The 18565-nt window shown below is 50.3% G+C and overlaps 1 protein-coding gene across 5 annotated transcripts in view; it reads right to left on the reverse strand.

The window, feature by feature from the left end:
• Positions 1-644: 644 nt before the first annotated feature.
• Positions 645-18565, reverse strand: part of NAV1 (neuron navigator 1) — a 232594-nt gene continuing 214673 nt past the window's right edge. For all 5 annotated transcript variants that reach the window (XM_036909519.2, XM_036909518.2, XM_036909517.2 and 2 more), the window contains 14 exons: positions 18391-18512; positions 14927-15123; positions 14479-14671; positions 14217-14385; positions 13808-13905; positions 13549-13644; positions 13143-13302; positions 12502-12737; positions 11646-11800; positions 11427-11498; positions 10779-10975; positions 10158-10276; positions 8874-9071; positions 645-7331 (listed from right to left, as the gene is read on the reverse strand). In XM_036909519.2, coding sequence (XP_036765414.2) covers positions 7236-7331; positions 8874-9071; positions 10158-10276; positions 10779-10975; positions 11427-11498; positions 11646-11800; positions 12502-12737; positions 13143-13302; positions 13549-13644; positions 13808-13905; positions 14217-14385; positions 14479-14671; positions 14927-15123; positions 18391-18512 — 2108 coding nt within the window. In that variant the 3' untranslated portion in view covers positions 645-7235. The remainder of the gene's footprint in view (positions 7332-8873; positions 9072-10157; positions 10277-10778; positions 10976-11426; positions 11499-11645; positions 11801-12501; positions 12738-13142; positions 13303-13548; positions 13645-13807; positions 13906-14216; positions 14386-14478; positions 14672-14926; positions 15124-18390; positions 18513-18565) is intronic.

Below are 18565 nucleotides of genomic sequence, written 5' to 3' on the forward strand. Positions count from 1 at the left end.
TTACCTCATTCCCAAGTGCCAAAGGAAAACCAGTCAGCAATTCCTAGCTCATCCTAAGACTGTGGATGCTAAAATTGCTAACAACCAGGAATTAAGTCACCCCATCTGAGGATTCGTCCAAAAGAATGACTCCTTGATTTGAGCTCTGTACACCTCCCATGTTAGAGGGCAGAAGTGGGTTGTTACCAGTTTCACAGGGGTAAGACTGCTGCTTGGACCCTGAAATTCCACAGCAGAGAATAGTAGGACTTACTTTCCTTCTTTCAGTGGCCAAAGCTGAATTCCAGTAGAACAGCTGCTTTCTCATAGGCCAACTCACTTTTACCCTAAGGAGGAAACTTAGGAAAGCCCGGAGTGCGGTTTGTTTTCAAACACTGTGGCAGTGGATGGAGGTCTTGAGAACCCCAACTTTTGGGCTCAATTTTTTGAGTTCTGGTGAACAGTGCTATGTCCACCATGTGCAGGCAGGAAACCCCTTCTCCTCCAACGTAAGGGGTCAAGGGACTTCTGCTTAGTATTTGAGGATTAGACGTTCTGGGGAGATGGGTTTTACCTGTGGGTTAGGCAAATGACCACAGGCAATCTCACCTTCCAGATGAAGGAATGGGCCACAAGATAAATGGAGACAGAAACCAGACAGAGAGGGAGCTAGAGAGCGGCAGTGGACAGTACAGGAGATAACTTTATTGAAACATAAATGGCATCGAACAGATGAATCTTGCTGGGAGGAGATATGCCTGACGGACAGAGGGCCCAGATGGAGGGGGCCTCTGGTGGTGATGAGGAAGGCCTCTTCAGGTGGCCCTGGCATGGATTTAATTTTCCACCAATTTATTATTTAAAACAAGTTACTGAGGGGACAGCCCAGCTCTCTTCATGATTGTTACCGCAACTATATACAGTGGTTTGCTTTTCACATTCAGGTTTGCTTTCTCTACATTCGCTATAAAAGGGGGTAGATTGAAAGAGGGAGTTAAAATGAGAAAAAAACAAACACACACACACACACACACACACACACACACACACACATACATATCCTGGTTTGGGATTTTGTGTCCAATAAATAAGAAAAGTGTTGCAAAAATTCCTGCCCACCTTCCACCTGAGGATCGCCATGCAGTTGAGAAACACAGACTCCATCACATGAACAGTGCTGCCTAAAACAGGATGGGAGGTTTGGCGGGGAGAACAAGAATCTAGCAGGGGTTGGAAGTCATTAAAAAAAAAAAGACTGCACTGTTAAAAAAAACCCAGAGAATAACAACAAAAAACCCTAGGAAGTGGGAAGCTACTGCACAGCAGTAGCCCAGACACTGGGATATGCAAACTCTTGCCTTCTTATCCAACATATTCGGTCTCAGAGAAATGGCAGGGAAGTGGGAAGAGCCCCCAGGAGATGGCCCAAGGACCCCTGGTCAGCCTTCTGGAGACCGAGGGGTGACTGGAGTGTAACTGGCTTTTTACACTTGCCTTCCTCGGGCTTCAGTCCTTCCTCCACATGATCCGTTGGTCCCAGAGCTCCTGAGGCCTAATACTGGCTGGTTTCTTTGTCCTCTACTCACAGCTCTTACAGGGAAAACTGGCAAACTGGAAGCAAAACCAGCTGTAAACAGCCTTCTCTCTCCCACGGCCCCATCAGCTAGAGTCAGGGGCTTTGGAAAGATAAGCAGCTCCTTTCAGATTTCTTTCTCTAAAGGATTTTTATTCTGTTACCACAGCTGAGTACTCTCTATCACGTCCTGGTGCTGGCAGAGGAGAGGAGCCCGAGGCTGTCCTTCCCCAGCACCAGGGCACCGACCTCTCCCGTGAGCTGAGCCGAGGGACGAGGGGCCTTCCCGGGACACTGCAGCCCCTGGCTGTCAGCTGCCTCGGGGGAAGGAGGTTCTGGCCAGGTTCTCAGACCCAGCAGTGCTCTTCTAACTCAAATAAGAGAGGAATGTTGCTAGGAGAACAAGTTGTCATGGAAATACAAATTGGATTTTTTTTTAACTTTTCTCGTCCTATTACATAATCAGAAAAAGGCTCAGAGTAGACACAAATAATCCACCAGAAGAGCAATCTGGAAGAGACCTCCACCTGCTTTCTTCTGTTGCAACCACCACTTAGTTTGTCAGGTAGAAACGTCAGTGCCATGAGATTTTTCTCTGAAGGTTGTGTCCAACGAGAAGGGATGCAAACACTCCCCCAACTTCCGCCCATAGGCACACATACCTTTTCTTTTTGCACTAAATAAAAGGAAAAACAGAAGCCTGAGAAAGGTGATTTTGAAATTAACGCTAAAGTCTGAACTATACCCGAGGACCTTATTTTTGGTTCTAAAGCCCCTTAGTGTGGGGACTCTGACATGGCTTTCCCTTTACAAGTGAATTTCAAACTATCATGTGCATTAGAATTACCAAGGTAGTTCATTTTAACACGAATTGTGCAGCCCTCTCCCCAGTTTCTGATTCAGTATGTCTGGGATGGGGTCTGAGAATTTCATTTTTAACAAGTTCCCAGATTCTGCTGGTCTGGAAACATATGATGGGAACCACTGCTTTAAGAAACTGAAGAACTGAATCAAGGAAGCAAAGATTTACTTCCTTCCATGACCACTCCTGTCACAGAAAATTCTCCATGGCATCATCATTAAGAAAAATAGCCAAAACAACAAACTGGGAAGACCCAGCATGCATAGGTTTCATTTTCAACTCTACTGGTCTCTGCAGTTTCCAAATTTCTATTGGTGTCCTCACTTTGAGACTCTACCAGCTTTCAGTTTATTTCCCACTTCCCCAGGGTCCATGGCTGGCAGTGCTGGCTTCCAGGGCTAGCTGGAGCACACATGGACCCTCAGCGGTGGGGAGAGCCAAGTGGCTGGCCCTAGATATCCCTGATCAGGTTGACCGAGGCCTCATGGATATATATAGCTGATTTGGTTATAAAGGGCAGCATCTTCAGACTTGGCCTTCTGGAAACATAGCATCCCTAAGCTCATTATTATTACTTATGGCCTTTTCAATGGGGCCATGAACCAGAACTCAGCAGTAGTTATTAATCATCATAAGAGTGAACCAGCATTCCACCCGCACACCTCTGTTAGTGAACCCTCCCTTTTGTGCCATCAGTGGCGTTGGCTTACAGGAGCCTAGTTGGTGGCTTAAGCTCAGCTAAGCCCAGGAGTAAGGAATGAATAACAAAGTGTGGTGGGCAGTTACATTTGGCAATCCAGAAAACCCTGGACTTGAACACACCTGAAACCTGTCTTAAGGTGTGATTAGGACAACAGTGTTTCCTCTCCCAAACACCTTGCAGTAAAAAAATCCTTCAAGTCTCATGTAGGTCTTTCCCGATCCTGTCTTGCAGGACCAAGGCCCACTCAGTCAAATTTCACCTAATATGCAGGAGAGCCATCCCCTGTGATGATGGGAGGTGTTTGTGAGAAAGAGCAGGTTACCACTGCCCTCTTCCTGCTCGCTGGGAATACCACAGGAGTTACCTCTGATACTGAATAGGGTATCCCTCTCAATACTGGGACCCTTGTCTCAGGAAGCTAGAAGTGAAGCGAGGATGAGATTAGGTCCACTTGGAGTCTCGAAAACCAGAAGGCAAGCAATGACAGGAGAAGAAAAAGCACGCTTCTGTCTTTAAGTCCTTAAGGAGTACAGATAGATTCATTCGAAAGTTGGTGATTCAAGACCCAAACTCGGCATGCCAATCAATAAGGACTTCATTGTAGGGAGGGTCTCTCCATGGACTTTTAGCAAATCCTTCTTCCCTGCCAGCCTCTGGCTCCCCAATGGTTAGACTACATGAAAAAGATGTTGGCATAAGGATTCACACAAAGACAGAGATAAGCACCACAGAGCTGTCACAAAGCATAGATTATTTTTAAATACTCCATGAAGCTTTAGAAGATCAGGAATAGCAAAACTGCTCTGGTGAGAGAGAAGAGAGAGACACACACACAGACATCAGGTCCCATATTAGCCTCCAATTACCTAGTTTTATTTTTAGTGCCTAGGTAGGGATTGAGAAACAAATACACGGGACAAACGCATTGGTCTTCTTTACCCAGAAATGAGAGGGATCTGCTGAAGGTTTCTGGGAGTTGTGGCTCTCCCCAGAAGTTGATGTTAGGTATTGAAACATGTCATCTGCTAGCCAACCTTGGTGAGGACTGGAGTTGAAGGACTAGAGAGGAAGAGGATAGCACACATTCCAGTCTTAGATAGGCTGGATTCTTCTGAAGGTGCCTGGGGCTACAAATTTTGCTCTGGGACCTGGTTTTCCTTTCTTGAAGGATCCCAGTGGTCTCGACCAAGAAGCAGGTGTCATAGGTAGAGAGAATGCTATGAATTTGATCTTGCCGTTAATTCTAGGGCAGTCAGGGGAGCTCAGGTTTCCTGTGTTGGAGAAGTCTGGGTGAGCGTCCCAAGGGGTTATAGCACCATGAGGAGGCTCAACCTTCTGCAGTTGCCACATCACTGTGATTCTGTGGTGAGAGGATGGATCCCTGCAGTGGGGTCCCAGGTGTGCAACTGTAAACAGGGTCCCCTGCTCCCGAGGGAAAGCTGAAGCTGCGGTACCACCTTGCTCGATGGGAACACACTTCCTGGAAGAAAGCAACTGGAGACCTGGGCTAAAATGCAGCAGTCAACTCGGAGCAGAGGGGGACGGATCCCAGGAACAGAGATGAAAGTCCGAACACAAGAGGCCTCCAGAACCAACCTGCTGAGGATCCAGGTGAATTCAGGGTGGTATCCATGGTTGCCAGGGACACAAGAATCCCTCCAGGGGTCTGAGGCAGATGGAATGGAGGAAAGGGCTCTCCCCTTTCCCTTTCCTCAAGTAGCCAGTAACATCCATGACAGAAGGCACTGGCTGGGCAGCACCAGAAAATAGAAAGTCAAGGGCTCAGCCACTTCATGAAGGTGGCATTGAAGTCTGAGCCCTGCCACGGACTGGAGCTAAGGACAGGGGTTCAGAAGAGGCCCATACGGTCGTCCCTTCCTTCCAATTAGAACACCCGGCTCTGGGGCCTCCTCATTCTGCACAGCGGAGACCTTAAGGCAGTGATTTCAGCACCATCCTTGGACAAACAGCCTCTTCCCACCACAGAGCTGCGTATTTTACAGCTGAATTGGTCAGGTATCTTCATTGCACACGGACTTAGCAGCAATACCAAGAACGGTCTCCAGCACAGAGGGCCCCGTCATCTCTGGGAGCTACTAGTTGAATGCAGCAGCTTTCCTGGGGAACATTCTAGACCATCTTTTGGACCAAAATAAGAGAGATGAAGATTCAGATGCATCTAATTCTTCATTTGGTGGGACACAGTGATCTAGGTTTGCATGCCTGTAGATTCTAAGATCTTGTTGCTACTTAGGAATCTGAAGAGCAGATACTTGGACCCAGGCTCTTCACACATCCCTGATCTGCAGAGCCCTGAAACTTTGGCCTCATCAGGAAGCTCAGCCTCGATCTGATCCCACAGGGGTTTTCATAAATGGCGGGAGTAGATTTGCCCACTGGATAAACAAAATGCAATAGTCCTTCAAGGTTCCACCTTAACTGATCGCAGATCTTCTGCTGCCAATGTATTGGACGTAATTAATCTTCTTTCTAGTTGGTTCCTTGGGTTTTGGCTACATTTCTTAGATTATCCTGAAGACCTAGATAATGGGATGTGTACTTCATGGAGGTTAATATTTCTACTAGATTGTGAACCTAAGGACCCAAGTCTTTTTTTTTTTTTTTTTGACCTAGTGGCTGGCACACAGGAGGTACTTAGTAGATACTTGCTGAATTAGTGTGTAGGCAGCCAGACCTTCAGGGAAACTTCTGTAAAAGGAGGATCCCTTTGGAAGGCAGATCTTTGCTACCAAGTCGGATTCTTTGAGCCTTGTATTCTGACTGGGAGTATATTCCACATGGATGTCAATTCTCTGCTGAGTGACTATTCACTTTTCCAAAACACATAGTAAAGGTCAGCCAGGGATTCTGGATTCAGTCAGGCAAAGTGGCCACCATCAGAAGAATGAGGGGAAAGACAGGCCACAAGACAGAGGAATACTTCTGGCTTCCTAGTTCTCCTCTAGTCCACGGCGAAGCTCAGCGTAGATCTTCTATCAAGATGGGGCGATACGCTCTCATGACAGAGGCTGGCAGCTGAGCTCCCAGGCAAAACGTGTGCTTTCTCAAAAGGGAAATAAAGGTTCCTCTTCTCTTACTACTTCCGAGCCAATGCTTCATGTCTCATATAGTAAGCCCCAGGATGCCAGAGACGGTGACATGGAAGGTGTCTAGCTGGTGCCAATTAGATGGCATCAGATTCTCCAAAGAAAACCCACTTGGAAAAATCAAACTAGCTCCTGGAACAGCAACCTGAGCATCTTGTGGACATGTGAGGAAATGCAAAAAAAACCAAAACAACAAAAAAAAAAGGGAAAATAAATAGGCAAATGGGAGAAAAAAACCCAAAAATCAAAAATTAAAAAAGGAGGGTTTATTGACTTCATGCATGTTAAATTAGGAGGTGTAAGACAGAACTAGCAGTCTTTGAAGGCTGTAATGTTATTTTCATGGTTTGGCGACTTCTTAGATTGGCAGCTGTCTTGTCGACGTCCCCTATGTCACCCGGGGTGGGCAGGGCGTCTCTCTACCTTCGCAACTGGTTCCCCTCTCTCCAGCTTCATCTTTTCCTTTTATTTTTCTTTTTACTTTTTATAAATTGATTTAAACATTTTTTAAACCACATGCTGCTTCTTTTTCTGGGCTCCAGCCAGATCTCGGGGGGAAGAGCTGTTGGCAGTGGTGACAGAACTGGGCAGAGTCTGCAAGAGATTCCAGGGAGCTTCTGCTCCCCGCAGATTTCCCCACAGAGCACTGTCTCTCAGAGTCCCTCGGGAGGACTGGTTAGGAACCGCTGCAGGTTTCTTTGATGTCTTCTGATCCCCTCCCCCGAAAGGCCAGGAGTCTGAAACTGAGACAAGAAATAAAGGAAAAAGACCCAGAACTATCTTTTCCCCAAAGTCGTGAGAGGAGGCCTAGAAGTGTATCCAGAGGACCCCAGTGTCCCCACTGCACGCTGCCAGTCCCCAAAGCTGCAGCACCAAGAGCCCAGTCCTCCTCTCTCCCTGCTCCTCTCTCCTGGTCTCCTCTTGGGCCTCGAGCCAGAGCTCTGTAAGAGGAGAGGGGAGAGGAGGCACCGACGGAGCTGATACCCGCTGATGACAGGGACTGCGGGACCCTCAGAGCGTTGCCTGGAGGTTGGGGTCCAGGATGGTTTCTCGATCTGGAGACTCAATATAATTGGCAGCTTCTTGAAGTTTCAGCAGCATGGCCATCTAAAAAGCGGCAAAAAGATGGGTTCATGAGAGTTGGGGCTCTGGGTCCTGCTCCCAGAAAGGAGATAAAAAATCCAGATCAAGGATCTGATCCTTGGTTTGTAAAGTGATAAGGAGCCCAGAGAGTTTAGAGGTGGTTCATGAACAAGCAGCGATGGCTGCTCCAACCCTGTCTGTAAACAGGTGCACAGGGAACAGAGCTGGCGGCGTCCTGGCCACACAAGTTGCCCTGCTGTGATGTAGGGCCGGGGGGAAGGCTGACAGGAACAAGATGCCCTCTGCCTTCAAGGTGCTTACGCTCCGGCAGAGGACACAAGGCCGGTACCAGCAGCAGATCCTGGCAGGAAGGCGAGCAGTGCTGTAAGACCATTTCTGTCCGACAATTTCTCCTTCTAGTAGATTATTTCCCAACAGCTACACTCCAGGTTATTATGAACCTGTTTCCCCCCAACTAATTGCCTCAAGTCAGGTGTGTGCTCTCCAGGGGGCTCAACCTCTTCCTCTTCCTTTCTTCCCACGCTACTTCGGGACTGTGACCTCCAAGCCATCTAAGGAAGCCTGGCTGGTTCTCTAGTCAATCTGCCTTCCACCTTCCTGTTTATAGGATTCTTAACAGTCTTCCAAGCTAAAAGTATTTCTTACAGATGTTTTTGACAAGTCAAAATTTCACTAAAAATGTATTATGACTAAAGTGGAAGGATTTCCTGCTTGAAAGGCAAAACCACAGGGTCACAGTATTAAAACGTTACGTTTTAAAGTATTAAAAGTATAACAAAAGTATTTAAAGAAGTAAAGTATTTAAAGTTTAAGTATTAAAATGTTCAGTATTAAAATTCTAACTTTCAATATGGACTACAACTGCCACATTATTCTCCGGAGTGGTTTCCCTAATGAGCGCTCTCACCGGCAGAGTGTGAAGGTCAGTGCGCCCACACATGCTGGTTCTGCCGATGTGAAACGGTCATCTCCTTGGTTCAGTTGGATATATATTTCCTCAATTATTAGAGACGTTAAGGATGTTTTTACATTTTTATTGGCCATTTTCATTTTCTCTAGGCAAATGCCTGTTCATATCCTTTGTCCATTCTTCTGTTTGGAAGTTCTTTGCTAAGTTTTATATATTCCAGGTATCAATCCTCTTTTGGTTTGGAGCAGTCCAAGAATTTCCCCTCCTTGGTCCCTCGTCCTGGCCCGCTTCCACAAAGGCTCATGAAAGCCACCAACTGAAGCTCAGGAAACTCTCAGAGAGCAGAGGTGGAAGGACAGAGAGGTGCTAACGGGTCCTAGTGCTCTGCTTTTCGGTGGCTCTCCTACCCAGGACCTGCGTGGGGTCAGGTCTTTTCCAGAACACCTCTTGCTTGCGTGCGTTATCATTTAGCTTGAGCTAGGCCGCAGGTATCTGATCTAACCCAGGATGCTGAGAGTCAGCTCCTCCCTGGCCTCAGCCTAGTCCCGCCTTACTAATGTCCTTCAGCCTCAGGCCTCTACCAGGGTAAGCACGAAGGGTGCTCTTACTATTACCTCAGAGTGGCTTCTACTCACCAGAGGGTCTGAATCCAGGGAAATCGGGGTACTGTCTTTGACTGTCCTGTCCTCAGGAGGTGAAGCCATGCTGTGAGGGCCCACGGTGGGTGGGGGCAGGTGGTACAGCTTTGACTGGTCTTGCTGGGCTGATGGCCAGGGGAGAGTGTCCCGGACCCACTCCACTGGGTCCTCCCAAGCAGCTTTCTGTCCATGGACCTGGAGAGAAGGAGAAAGTGGTTACTGGCAGGGCACCTACATTCCAGAGGGTTGTTTACGCCATCTCCTGACGGCGACATGTGCTTCCTCAAATGCAAAGCCTGTAGGCTCTGGTTCCCTTGGAATTTTCTTTTGAGTTGCCCAAAGAGGGAAGTAAGTTGGAGTATATTGGTAAAACCACTTTGGAGATAAACACTTTGGCAGATGGTGTTAAGACTTAACATGTATACATCTCATGACTCCATAATTTTACTTTTCAGGTAGGAAATCCTTCCACTTTAGTAACAAATACCTTAAAAAATATTTTTGTCTTTGTTGACAACAGATGTTATCTGTGTAAATGCTTTTAAATTGGGAAACAACAAATAATAATGCAAAATTAAATGAAATCATAATTTCTGATATTGGTCTGATAGATAGTATTTCTAGAAATTTCCCCTATCATCAGTAGCTATCTATTGCGGAAACAAATTGCTTCTGTGGATGACACATGACTAATAGGGTCCAGTCATTGCATCACAGCTGATTAGTAGTGGAAGGAACTTTAGTGATCAATATGCCCTAAATTATAGGTGAGAAAACTGAGGTTTTAAAAAAATGACATCTTCCTTTTGCACAAAGTTCTTATTCTAACTTTTAAAAATCATTTCACGTATTTAATTTGTCTTAAAAACAACCCAGTGATTTAGGCAGAACAGAACTTAATTATTTCCTTTTTTACATGTGAGGATATTAAAGGGGTTAAGTAACTTGGCTAAAGTAACATTTTTATTAGTAGTTGGATAATGAGCCAAAGCTATGATAAGGTTTTACTTAATTCTTAGCGTATTTCTCTATCTGCTGAGTTTGACATTGAGCCAGAAAGCCCAGGACTGGAGACATGGCCCCAGAGGCAGTGGCCCCTTAGCCGTTTGCTGAAGGTTGGCTGTGGACAGGAAAGCAGCTTAGTCCGTGCTGAGCCTTACTCTGTTAGGAAGAGAACGTGACTGATCCCAGTAGCCTGTGTCTAACACTGAGGAGATGCTCCTGTTCTGTTAGGTGGATGGCCTGACCTTGCAGACTGATTAGTCAGAGGGTAGGGCTCACCTTGATCCCATCCTTAGCTCCTTCCTGTAGGTACGGAATGATAGAGTTGTTCCACAGGTCAATGAACCAGGTTCTGAAGTCCTCGATGCCAATGGGGCAGGACAGAAAGAAGCAAGGGCCTAGGGGAGAGGACAAGGCCATTGAGATGGCTGAGAACCCAGCTTTCCCCGACGTGCCTCTTTTACCCCGATACCAGGCAGAGGGGTCTGATAACAAAAAGGACTAAAATAAATTTAGAGCTAGGCTACACTGAGATGACCTCACGACCAGTGGGAGCTGACTGCCTGGCTGGCAGTCTCTGAAGTAATGCTTCACAGGGTCGGAGTGCGGGAGCGAGGGAAGCTTTCAAATACCCTCCCAGGTACCTTCCCTTTTTCCTATGACCTGTGGGGTAACGTGAGAGCGCGGGGTTAGCCTTCTGATGGCTGAAGCGATTCACCCAAATCATGGTGCTCAATGCATGGGGATGCTTGTTCTGTGATTGAGTGGTTCTAAGTCACAAGGTCTTTTAACTCCTTTACATGCTGCAAACTCCAGAAAGAAAAGGCAGCACCCCTCCAGGCGGCAAAGTAGGGAAGGGAAGCCACCTCTTGACCCAAAGGGGAAGCTGAACCCCAGTACCGATGAGGAAGTCTGAGGTGCTGTGCTTCTCAAGGAAGGTGTGGAGATGGTACCACAGCTTGGGCACCCAGTCGAGCACCCGAAGCAGCTCTTCCTTGTTGGCATTGATGTCACTGTCTGACTCCACCAGCTTCCTCCTCAGGTAACGAACCAGGAAGCCATTGGCTGGTTCCACGTTGTTGGAGAAGGTCAACATCCTGCCACCAGGGATGGCGAGATGGGGTCACAGCGGCAGTGGGGACGTCATCAGGGCTCACCCCCGCCAGTCCGTCCCGTGTCCTGCCTGCCTCCCACTAACGCCTGCTTAGTGTCTTCTCAAGTAATAGCAGGGTCGATCAACCAGGCCCAGGGAGGCAGCTCGGGGCAGGCAGAGCTGATTCTCTAATCAGGGATCCTCTGCAGATGACCATCTGACCTCACCGACCCAGAGGAGGCTGTGAGTGGGCAGAGAACCTGAATCCCAGCAACCTAGCTGCATCTCTTGAAGTTTTACAGCCGTTCCCCACCTCGATGGTCCTCCTCCCAGCCCAGAAGGCTCTGGCCAGTTCTCTCTCCACCTCCTACCTACTGACCCTCTGGCCAGACCCTGGGACTTAACTACTCTATAGGCTCTTAGGTAGGGTTGGAAGGTTCAGCCATAGTTCTTACCTGAAGCTCAAGTGCAAGCCATGATTGGGCGTCATTTTTACAGGCTGATTGGTGGTACCTATAATATAGGGACTATGGGGACAAAGAGAAAAGAGATTTACTTAGATTTGTCTTAATACTTGCTTTCTGCGCTGTGCACCCAGTGGAAAGCTCATAGGTTGGACTGGCCTGGGGTCTCCTCTTCCCACCGTGACGTGTTGGGTGCTGACTCCAGCTTACCATTTGTGATACTTGCAGGTGAGGGCCCCGTTGACCAGCTCGCTGATGGAGCCTGCCTCACTCAGGTCATCCAGTAGGATCACCAGAGGGACGTCCCCAATCCCTGTTTCCCGGTCTATCTGGTTGGCCAGGTTGGAGAGGTATAGTTGTAGATCCTGAAATAAAAGAAGGCAATGGGTCAGCACTCGGGAGTGGTGAGCACCTGGACCAGCCTCGGACAGCAGGGTTTTGGAGAAGCTATGCTACTTCTGGGCTACCTGGGAGCCTTGGGCTCCAGCTTGAAGCACACAGACATCTGACTGTAGAACCCGACCACCACAGATACATGGTGATCCCCCCAAAGCTCTAAGGCAACCCTCGTAAACAGTGGTCCCTACATCTCCCAGGGGCGGGGAACACATGGGATTTCCTAAGGGGATTTTCACTGGGTGTGGCACGGTATGTAACATGTCCCGAGTGCTTCTTCCCAGAAAGCCCCAAGCCTGAGAGTAACGCTCCAGAGAAAGGTGGAGGGGAGAAGATGAGAGAGCAGGATGGGACTGACGGGTAGGCAGGGAGGGAGGTGGGAAAGGGGAGGGTGTGGCTGAGCCAGCAAGCAACTAAAAGGAATGGGGCTGAACAGAGGCTGGGGAGAGTGTAGAGATCCAAGCAGGAGAAAAGTCTGGAAAGAAAGTGGAGGCAGAGGCGGGGCCAGAAAGGGGAAGTGGTAGGGAGGGAAGAAGACACCGAACAGGGGAGGCAGGTCAACAGAGGTGAGCAGAGGGGAAAGGAGATGACAGGGTGGGCAGGGCCGGAGAAAAGTCTGGGGAAGGCCGAGGCCTGGACGAAGGCTGACGGGGTCTCAGGAGGCAGCCACCTTGCAAGACTGCTGGTGCATGTTAAAGGTGCTGACGATGCCCTCGGTGACCTCGCGGCCAGAGCGCTCCACCAGGTACTCGGCCAGCCGGTTGGTCAGGTAGGTCTTGCCGGTGCCGCTGGGGCCCGAGAGCACGAGGCGCCGGTGCTTGAGCAGCAGGCCGATGTAGTGCTGCATCATCGGCTTGGGGATCAGCGTCTCAAACACCAGGCTGTCGACGCACTTCTCCTTCAGACCTGAACCCCCAGCCCAGAAAGCGGGAGTCTTGACCAGGGCCCTGAGGACGGCAAGGGACCCCGACGGGCAATCCTGTCTTCATCCGGGAGCCCGATGACAGAACTCAGAGCTACTTGCCCCACGGGCCCACGGCACCCCCAACCCCTGGTTTTAAAAGCCTACATCTTATTTTTAGGGACACAGGTCCACGGGTGGAGTGAGAAGTCCATCCGGCAGAAATGTCCCTAGAAGCCAAGTTAGGCCGGGGTCTCACTCATCTTTTTACAGCTCACGTCATTTAAACACAGCGGCCTTCAAGGCGTGGCTTCTCAAGAAATCCTTGTTGAATGAATGCACGAGGTTCTCTGAGGAGCCTCTCCCCTCCCTCACCCCCTAGCATGGCACCCCAAGGGACAAAGGCTGACCTTTGAGGGAGACTGATATGTTATTGACACCTCGACGGCACGGAGGCATCTCCGGGGGCTCCACGTCCAACACTCGCTTCACGTGGCTGATGCTGTAGCCATGGACGGACTCTGTGCTGAGGCCCAGGGTCGAGGCTGGGTCCATCTTGGAGACATAGTCCTGACGGAGGGGAAGGGGAACGAGCAAGGAGGGTGAGGCCCGCTGAGGAACAACAGCAGAGGCAGAAGAGGCAGGCAGGACAGAGCGCAGGGCACAGAGCAGATCTGCACCCACTGAGGGAGGGGCCCGCACATCCCGCTCAGCCTCTCTCCATAAAGCATCAAAGGTCCCCAAGACCCAATGCACGGATGGCTCAACATCTCACAAGAGGATGAGGAACCTTTGCAAGTACGTGTAGCCCTTTACCTTGAACACTTGGAAAACAGCTTCATCCAGGGTCTTCCAGTCGACTTTTCCACTGACCTTGCTGCATCCCAGGAAGAACTCCTGCTGCTTCAGGTCCTGTATGGCCAGGGCAGAGGATGTGAGCCTCAGGGCAGAGGGGTCCAAGGCAGACAGACCCCGGACGGCCCGAGGAGTGGGGTCCTCTGTCCTGGCAGTTATGCAGAGCCCAGATTTTCTTGGGTGAGCACGACTGTCACGAGCCGTCCCTGAGGTTCCTTACCCCTTTGATGATGTGCTGGGGGGGCATCCTCACCACCACCCGCAGGGTCGCTTCCTCCTTTGGGCCACTGCTGCTGACGCCATCCATGGGGGACAGGTCTGCAGGAGCGGAAAGGACTATTGGTTTTACAGGCACCCATAGGCTTTCCTCAACATTCCAATTGCCATCCTTGCCAAATACTTTCCTTGACCACACAGAAGAAACAGAAGCCCCAGACTGAAAAGTAATTAAGGGTAAAGGACCATAACAACTCTTTGTGTCTCCTGACACTGGCACCTGCTTGGTTCGGGCACTGCTGCCCCCCCCCCGATCCAGGGAAGGGGCCACCAGAGCAGGCGGCATGGCGTTCACGGTGACCCCAGTCCTTTTCTTTATGCCACCCTTACAGGTTCTTCTCCCAGACAGATACCTGTGTCTGTGAGGCTTGGGCTGCAGGAATGAGTGAGCGCAAGACCCAGGGAGCGGCGAGGGGATGACAAAGCAGACGGTGCAGGGACCTGCCCTGGAGCGGATCCCGATGAGGGGCCTGGGGCCACCTTTAGCCGGTCATTCTCTGCTTTCAGCAAGTCCACCTCCAACTGTGGCGAGAACAGACAGGGCCAGGTAGCAGGGCTGGACAGCTCTCCAGCCCTGGCCTTCCCCTTCCTGCCACCCTCTGCCCAGACACTGACCTGCATGTTATGCATGGTTTCGCGAAGCTGGTCCAGTTGGTGGGCAGAGTTGAGGGCTTCCAAGCGGATGTCTGTAAGCTTCATCTCTTTCTCCCACAGCTCGGAACGCAGCTCTGATACCTCCTTCTTCTCCGGCTCCTCCTCCTCACTGGCATGGAACAGCCTGGTGTGGGGACCCGAGTGGGCAGGGCCCCTGTAAGGAAGTGAGAGTGAAGCCAGGCTGCATGGGGCTCTAGAGGCACGGGGGGGAGATCAAGGCCCATGGGTGGCAGTGTTGGTTTCTCCTGCCTCCAGACCCTCACTTGGCAGAGAGAGGAGGGCTCCGTCTGTTGGCCCCGTGTGCCCAGGGAGAGGTGGGGCAGGGTACCGTTTGAGGCCTGCTGCCGCCTCTGGCCAGCAGTGTGTGTGTGCACCAGGCGGGGTGGCGGGCAGTTAGGACAGCACTTACTCGGTGGCCTCCATGCCCACGGAGGATGAGGTGGAGGACTTGATGGAGGGTGAAGCCGTCTCCGTGGGGCCATGCTGTAGTTTGGGGGACGAGGGGGCCGAGGAGTCGGGTGTGGCAATCTCCTCGATATCAGAATATGAGGAAGCCGACTTGGGTCCCTTTTTTATACTGAAGGCTTTGTTGAAGGAACTTCGAAGCTAGAAAAAAGCAGATCCAGGTAGAGAGATGTCAGGGCTCCACTCCGGAGAGGGGACGACTAGTTTGAGACTTCTGAGCAGTGGCAGAGGCAGATAACTCTGCCTGCTGCAATCAAGCCTCCCTCCTTACGGCTCTATGTGACTCGTGTAACATGGACAGAAGTCGCCTAGAAATCAGGGCTCAGACAAAGTGGAATACTCGGGTTTGCTGCTGTGGCCGGTTGTGGGAACTTCTCGGGTCTTTCTGCTCCCATGGGAACCTGTGCTGCTGAGAGGGACAGAGGGAGCCCCCAGAGGTCACAGGGCGGACCTTCTCCAGCCGACCAGTGACTGCTCCGTCTGCAGCCTAGCTCACTCTGGGCCTCAGGCCCCACCTCTGCCCTGGGCTCCTCTGCTCACCAAAACTGACCATATGATTCTTTGGAAATCAGAAGAGAGTGGCTTCAAGTTCCTTTCAGGGTCTCTTGTGCTCAGCACATCACAGAATGATTACAACAACCAGATACAGGGTTTCTTACTATTTCTACCCAACTGTCCTAGACTGAGGGATAGTTCCCAGCATTTCTTCAGAACGCTTGGGGTCTTACAACCTGACCAGAGCTTGTTTGATCTCAGGTGTTGATGAGCTAGAAATGCAAACCAGGGTCCTGTCCCACACCCCTTCCCATGCATCCTTACAGCATGCACACACGCACAGGGACACAGATATGGAACGGCAGCAAGAGACAGAGAGTAAAGGAGGGGTCGAAGGCTATAGGGCAAAAAGGCAAACCAGATCTTGGGGACAGTGAGAAAAGACGGGCAAACTGGAGGGTGCTCTTTCTTTCTAAGAGTCTCTCCCGGAGCGCGGGCAGCTGGCAGGTGATGGCTGGAGCTCATGACTGCTGTGTGCTGGGGTCTCCACTAGGTAGGACTGAAGGAGGACCAGCCCGGCTGCCATGGGGCTCTGAGGGACAGCGTGTGTGTCCACGAGCTGGAGTGTGTGTGCAGACCTACCGCCAGTGAGGAGTTAACATTCAAAACTGCCATAAGGCTCGGTTCTCTGGAAAGATGAAGACTTGAGGCTCAAAAGGCCACAGTGTTGACTTGCTTGAGATGAGGGGATTGAAGACCTGGGGCGAGAACTCAGGCTTCCTGATTTGCAATCTGATGAGGTCCTCTCTACACTACTGCCTCACGGGAGCCACACGTGTGTGCTTGCATGAGTGTGCATGTGCAGAAAAGAGATCCTGTGGCCACAGTCTGCTGGTGCATGCACCTGCTAAGGCCACTCAGATCCCTGAGGGAGGACAGCGCTCTGGGTGTAGTGCAGGTTTCCCAAAGTACAAGAGCTGGGAGTGCTGATTGGTGCTCCGAGGGGAGGGAGTCTGTGGTCAAATGAGTTCAGAAAACAATGGATCGAACAACCTGAACCAGGACTCTTCACTGAGGGACACCTCAGAACATCTATGCTGATGTGCACTGTAGAAAACGCAATACTCAGATTTGATGCTGGCATCTCTTTTTAAGGAGCACCTCAATGGACCACTGTGGGACACACTTCAGGAAACGCTAACTTAAAGGAATCTAATTATCCTGGCATTTCAGGCTTCCCCCTACTTAGCCAGACCTCTAGCTAGACTGATTCCCTCCCTGCCCCCTTTGACCAGGCAGCATCTGTGCAGAAATCACTCCAACACACTCCTCTGTACCTATTCAATCCCACCCCAGTTTAGCCTTTACCTCCTTTGTGGTGTTTCCCTGCCACATGCACCCGGTGTCTCTCACCAGTGAATTCCTCTAGCAGTCACGGAGCCCAGCACCTGGACTGTTATCAGTATTACATGCACAATGTGTTTTTGTCTCCCAGACACCCTGCAGGCCCCTTTATGGCTGAGATGATAGACTCCCTTTTCCATAGCCCTCACGACACCTCGTGCCAGGCTGGGATGGGGTCAGTGGACCTCAGCTGGCTGGTCTGTGAACAGAAACTCCGGGTTCACCTTTCTGTTTGTCTTAGACTCTCGTCCCTGAAATGTCTTTGGCAACTCCGCGGGTGCTCAGAGGGCTTCAGCTGCTAGGGTGACGTGAGGCCCTGGAAGGGACCGCGTCCCTCACCTGTCTGTGGTCCATCCTACTCAAGAGCTACATGTGCACACGGGGCCCAAACTGAATTGGCCTCTGGAAATCATGGTCAGGGTGACTCCCTTCCATTTCGGGCTCCTTGGGTTTGATGCAACAAAGAAATGAGACAGTGTACTTTCTGGATAGGAGGAGCTCAATTTGGCTGCTTTCATAACAGGCCAATTTTGTAACAAGGGGAAGACAGGAGGGAACAGATAAGGATTTTGCTTGGTAAGGCCCCCAACCAGACCACTCCTCTGTCCTCATGTGGGCAGCCATGAATGGACCATGCAGTGGAGTGAATTAGGAACTCCGGGGTGGCTGTTACAGTTAGTTTTATGAGTGGGCATTTTTTAGGGGGAGAAGTTGCTCTGGAAATGGGGAAGGTATGGCAAAGGGAAAGAGAAAACACAGGGAGAGGAACTGGGTCTCTTACCTCATAGACCTGGAAAAAAATAGGGATTTGAAGTCAGCATTTTGAAGGGGGGAAAAAAAAAAAGAAGCAACACTTAATCACTCATTTCACACAGCTGACACCTGTCTGCCTCCACAGAGGTTGTGGGCCAGTCTTATTGCACAGGGGGCAGAGAAGCCAGGGGTCTCCGTGTGGGGACCCTGCTCTTCTCGCAGGCAGCAGAGGAGCTCAGAGTGCGGGAGATCCACCTGAACCATTTCAGGAAGGCCATTCAACGGCAGTTTAGGATTATCTGGGAGGAAAAACCCACAACTCTTTGGACCAGTCAAAGGTAATGCATTAAGGTTCCTTTTGAAGTAATTTGTAAATTTCTAAAAACCTCTCTCCAAAAAATGGAACAAATGACCTCCAGAAGCATCCATAATGAATAGCTCTGTTCATAAAATCTTTCCATAGTATAGAAGGGATGGGGGAGGGCACAGATCAGGCATTTCCCTCTGTTGCCAAATATATTTGACCTCATCAAATATAGGAGAGCCCCAGGAAAGCGTGTGCATTCAGGCCGTGGGACAAATGGAAGACTGCGGGAAAAGAAGTTCAGCAGACCTTGCTCTGAGCAGACATCAGCCCACACTCAGCATCAGAAGGGACTGTCTCTTGGTTAATTCTAGGGGGGTGTGGCCCCTATGCCAAGGTGGAAGGGGTCCACCATGGTCCTCAGAGCTCCCGGCCCCAAAGCCTGTACCTACCCAGCTCTTCTTCTTCTTCTTTTTTGCATCAGCATCCTTGCCGCTACCAACGCTGGAGTGGCTGGTAATGCTGTTGAGGCTCGAGATGCTATCTGAGGAGTTCTGTCTCTTGATCCGAAGTTCTGCGGGCAAGTGCAAGTGGGAAGAACACAGACAAGGTAGACTTAAAGGAGAC

This window comes from Manis pentadactyla, chromosome 9 (genome assembly GCF_030020395.1).
Source record: "Manis pentadactyla isolate mManPen7 chromosome 9, mManPen7.hap1, whole genome shotgun sequence".
In the NCBI taxonomy this organism is placed as follows: domain Eukaryota; kingdom Metazoa; phylum Chordata; class Mammalia; order Pholidota; family Manidae; genus Manis; species Manis pentadactyla.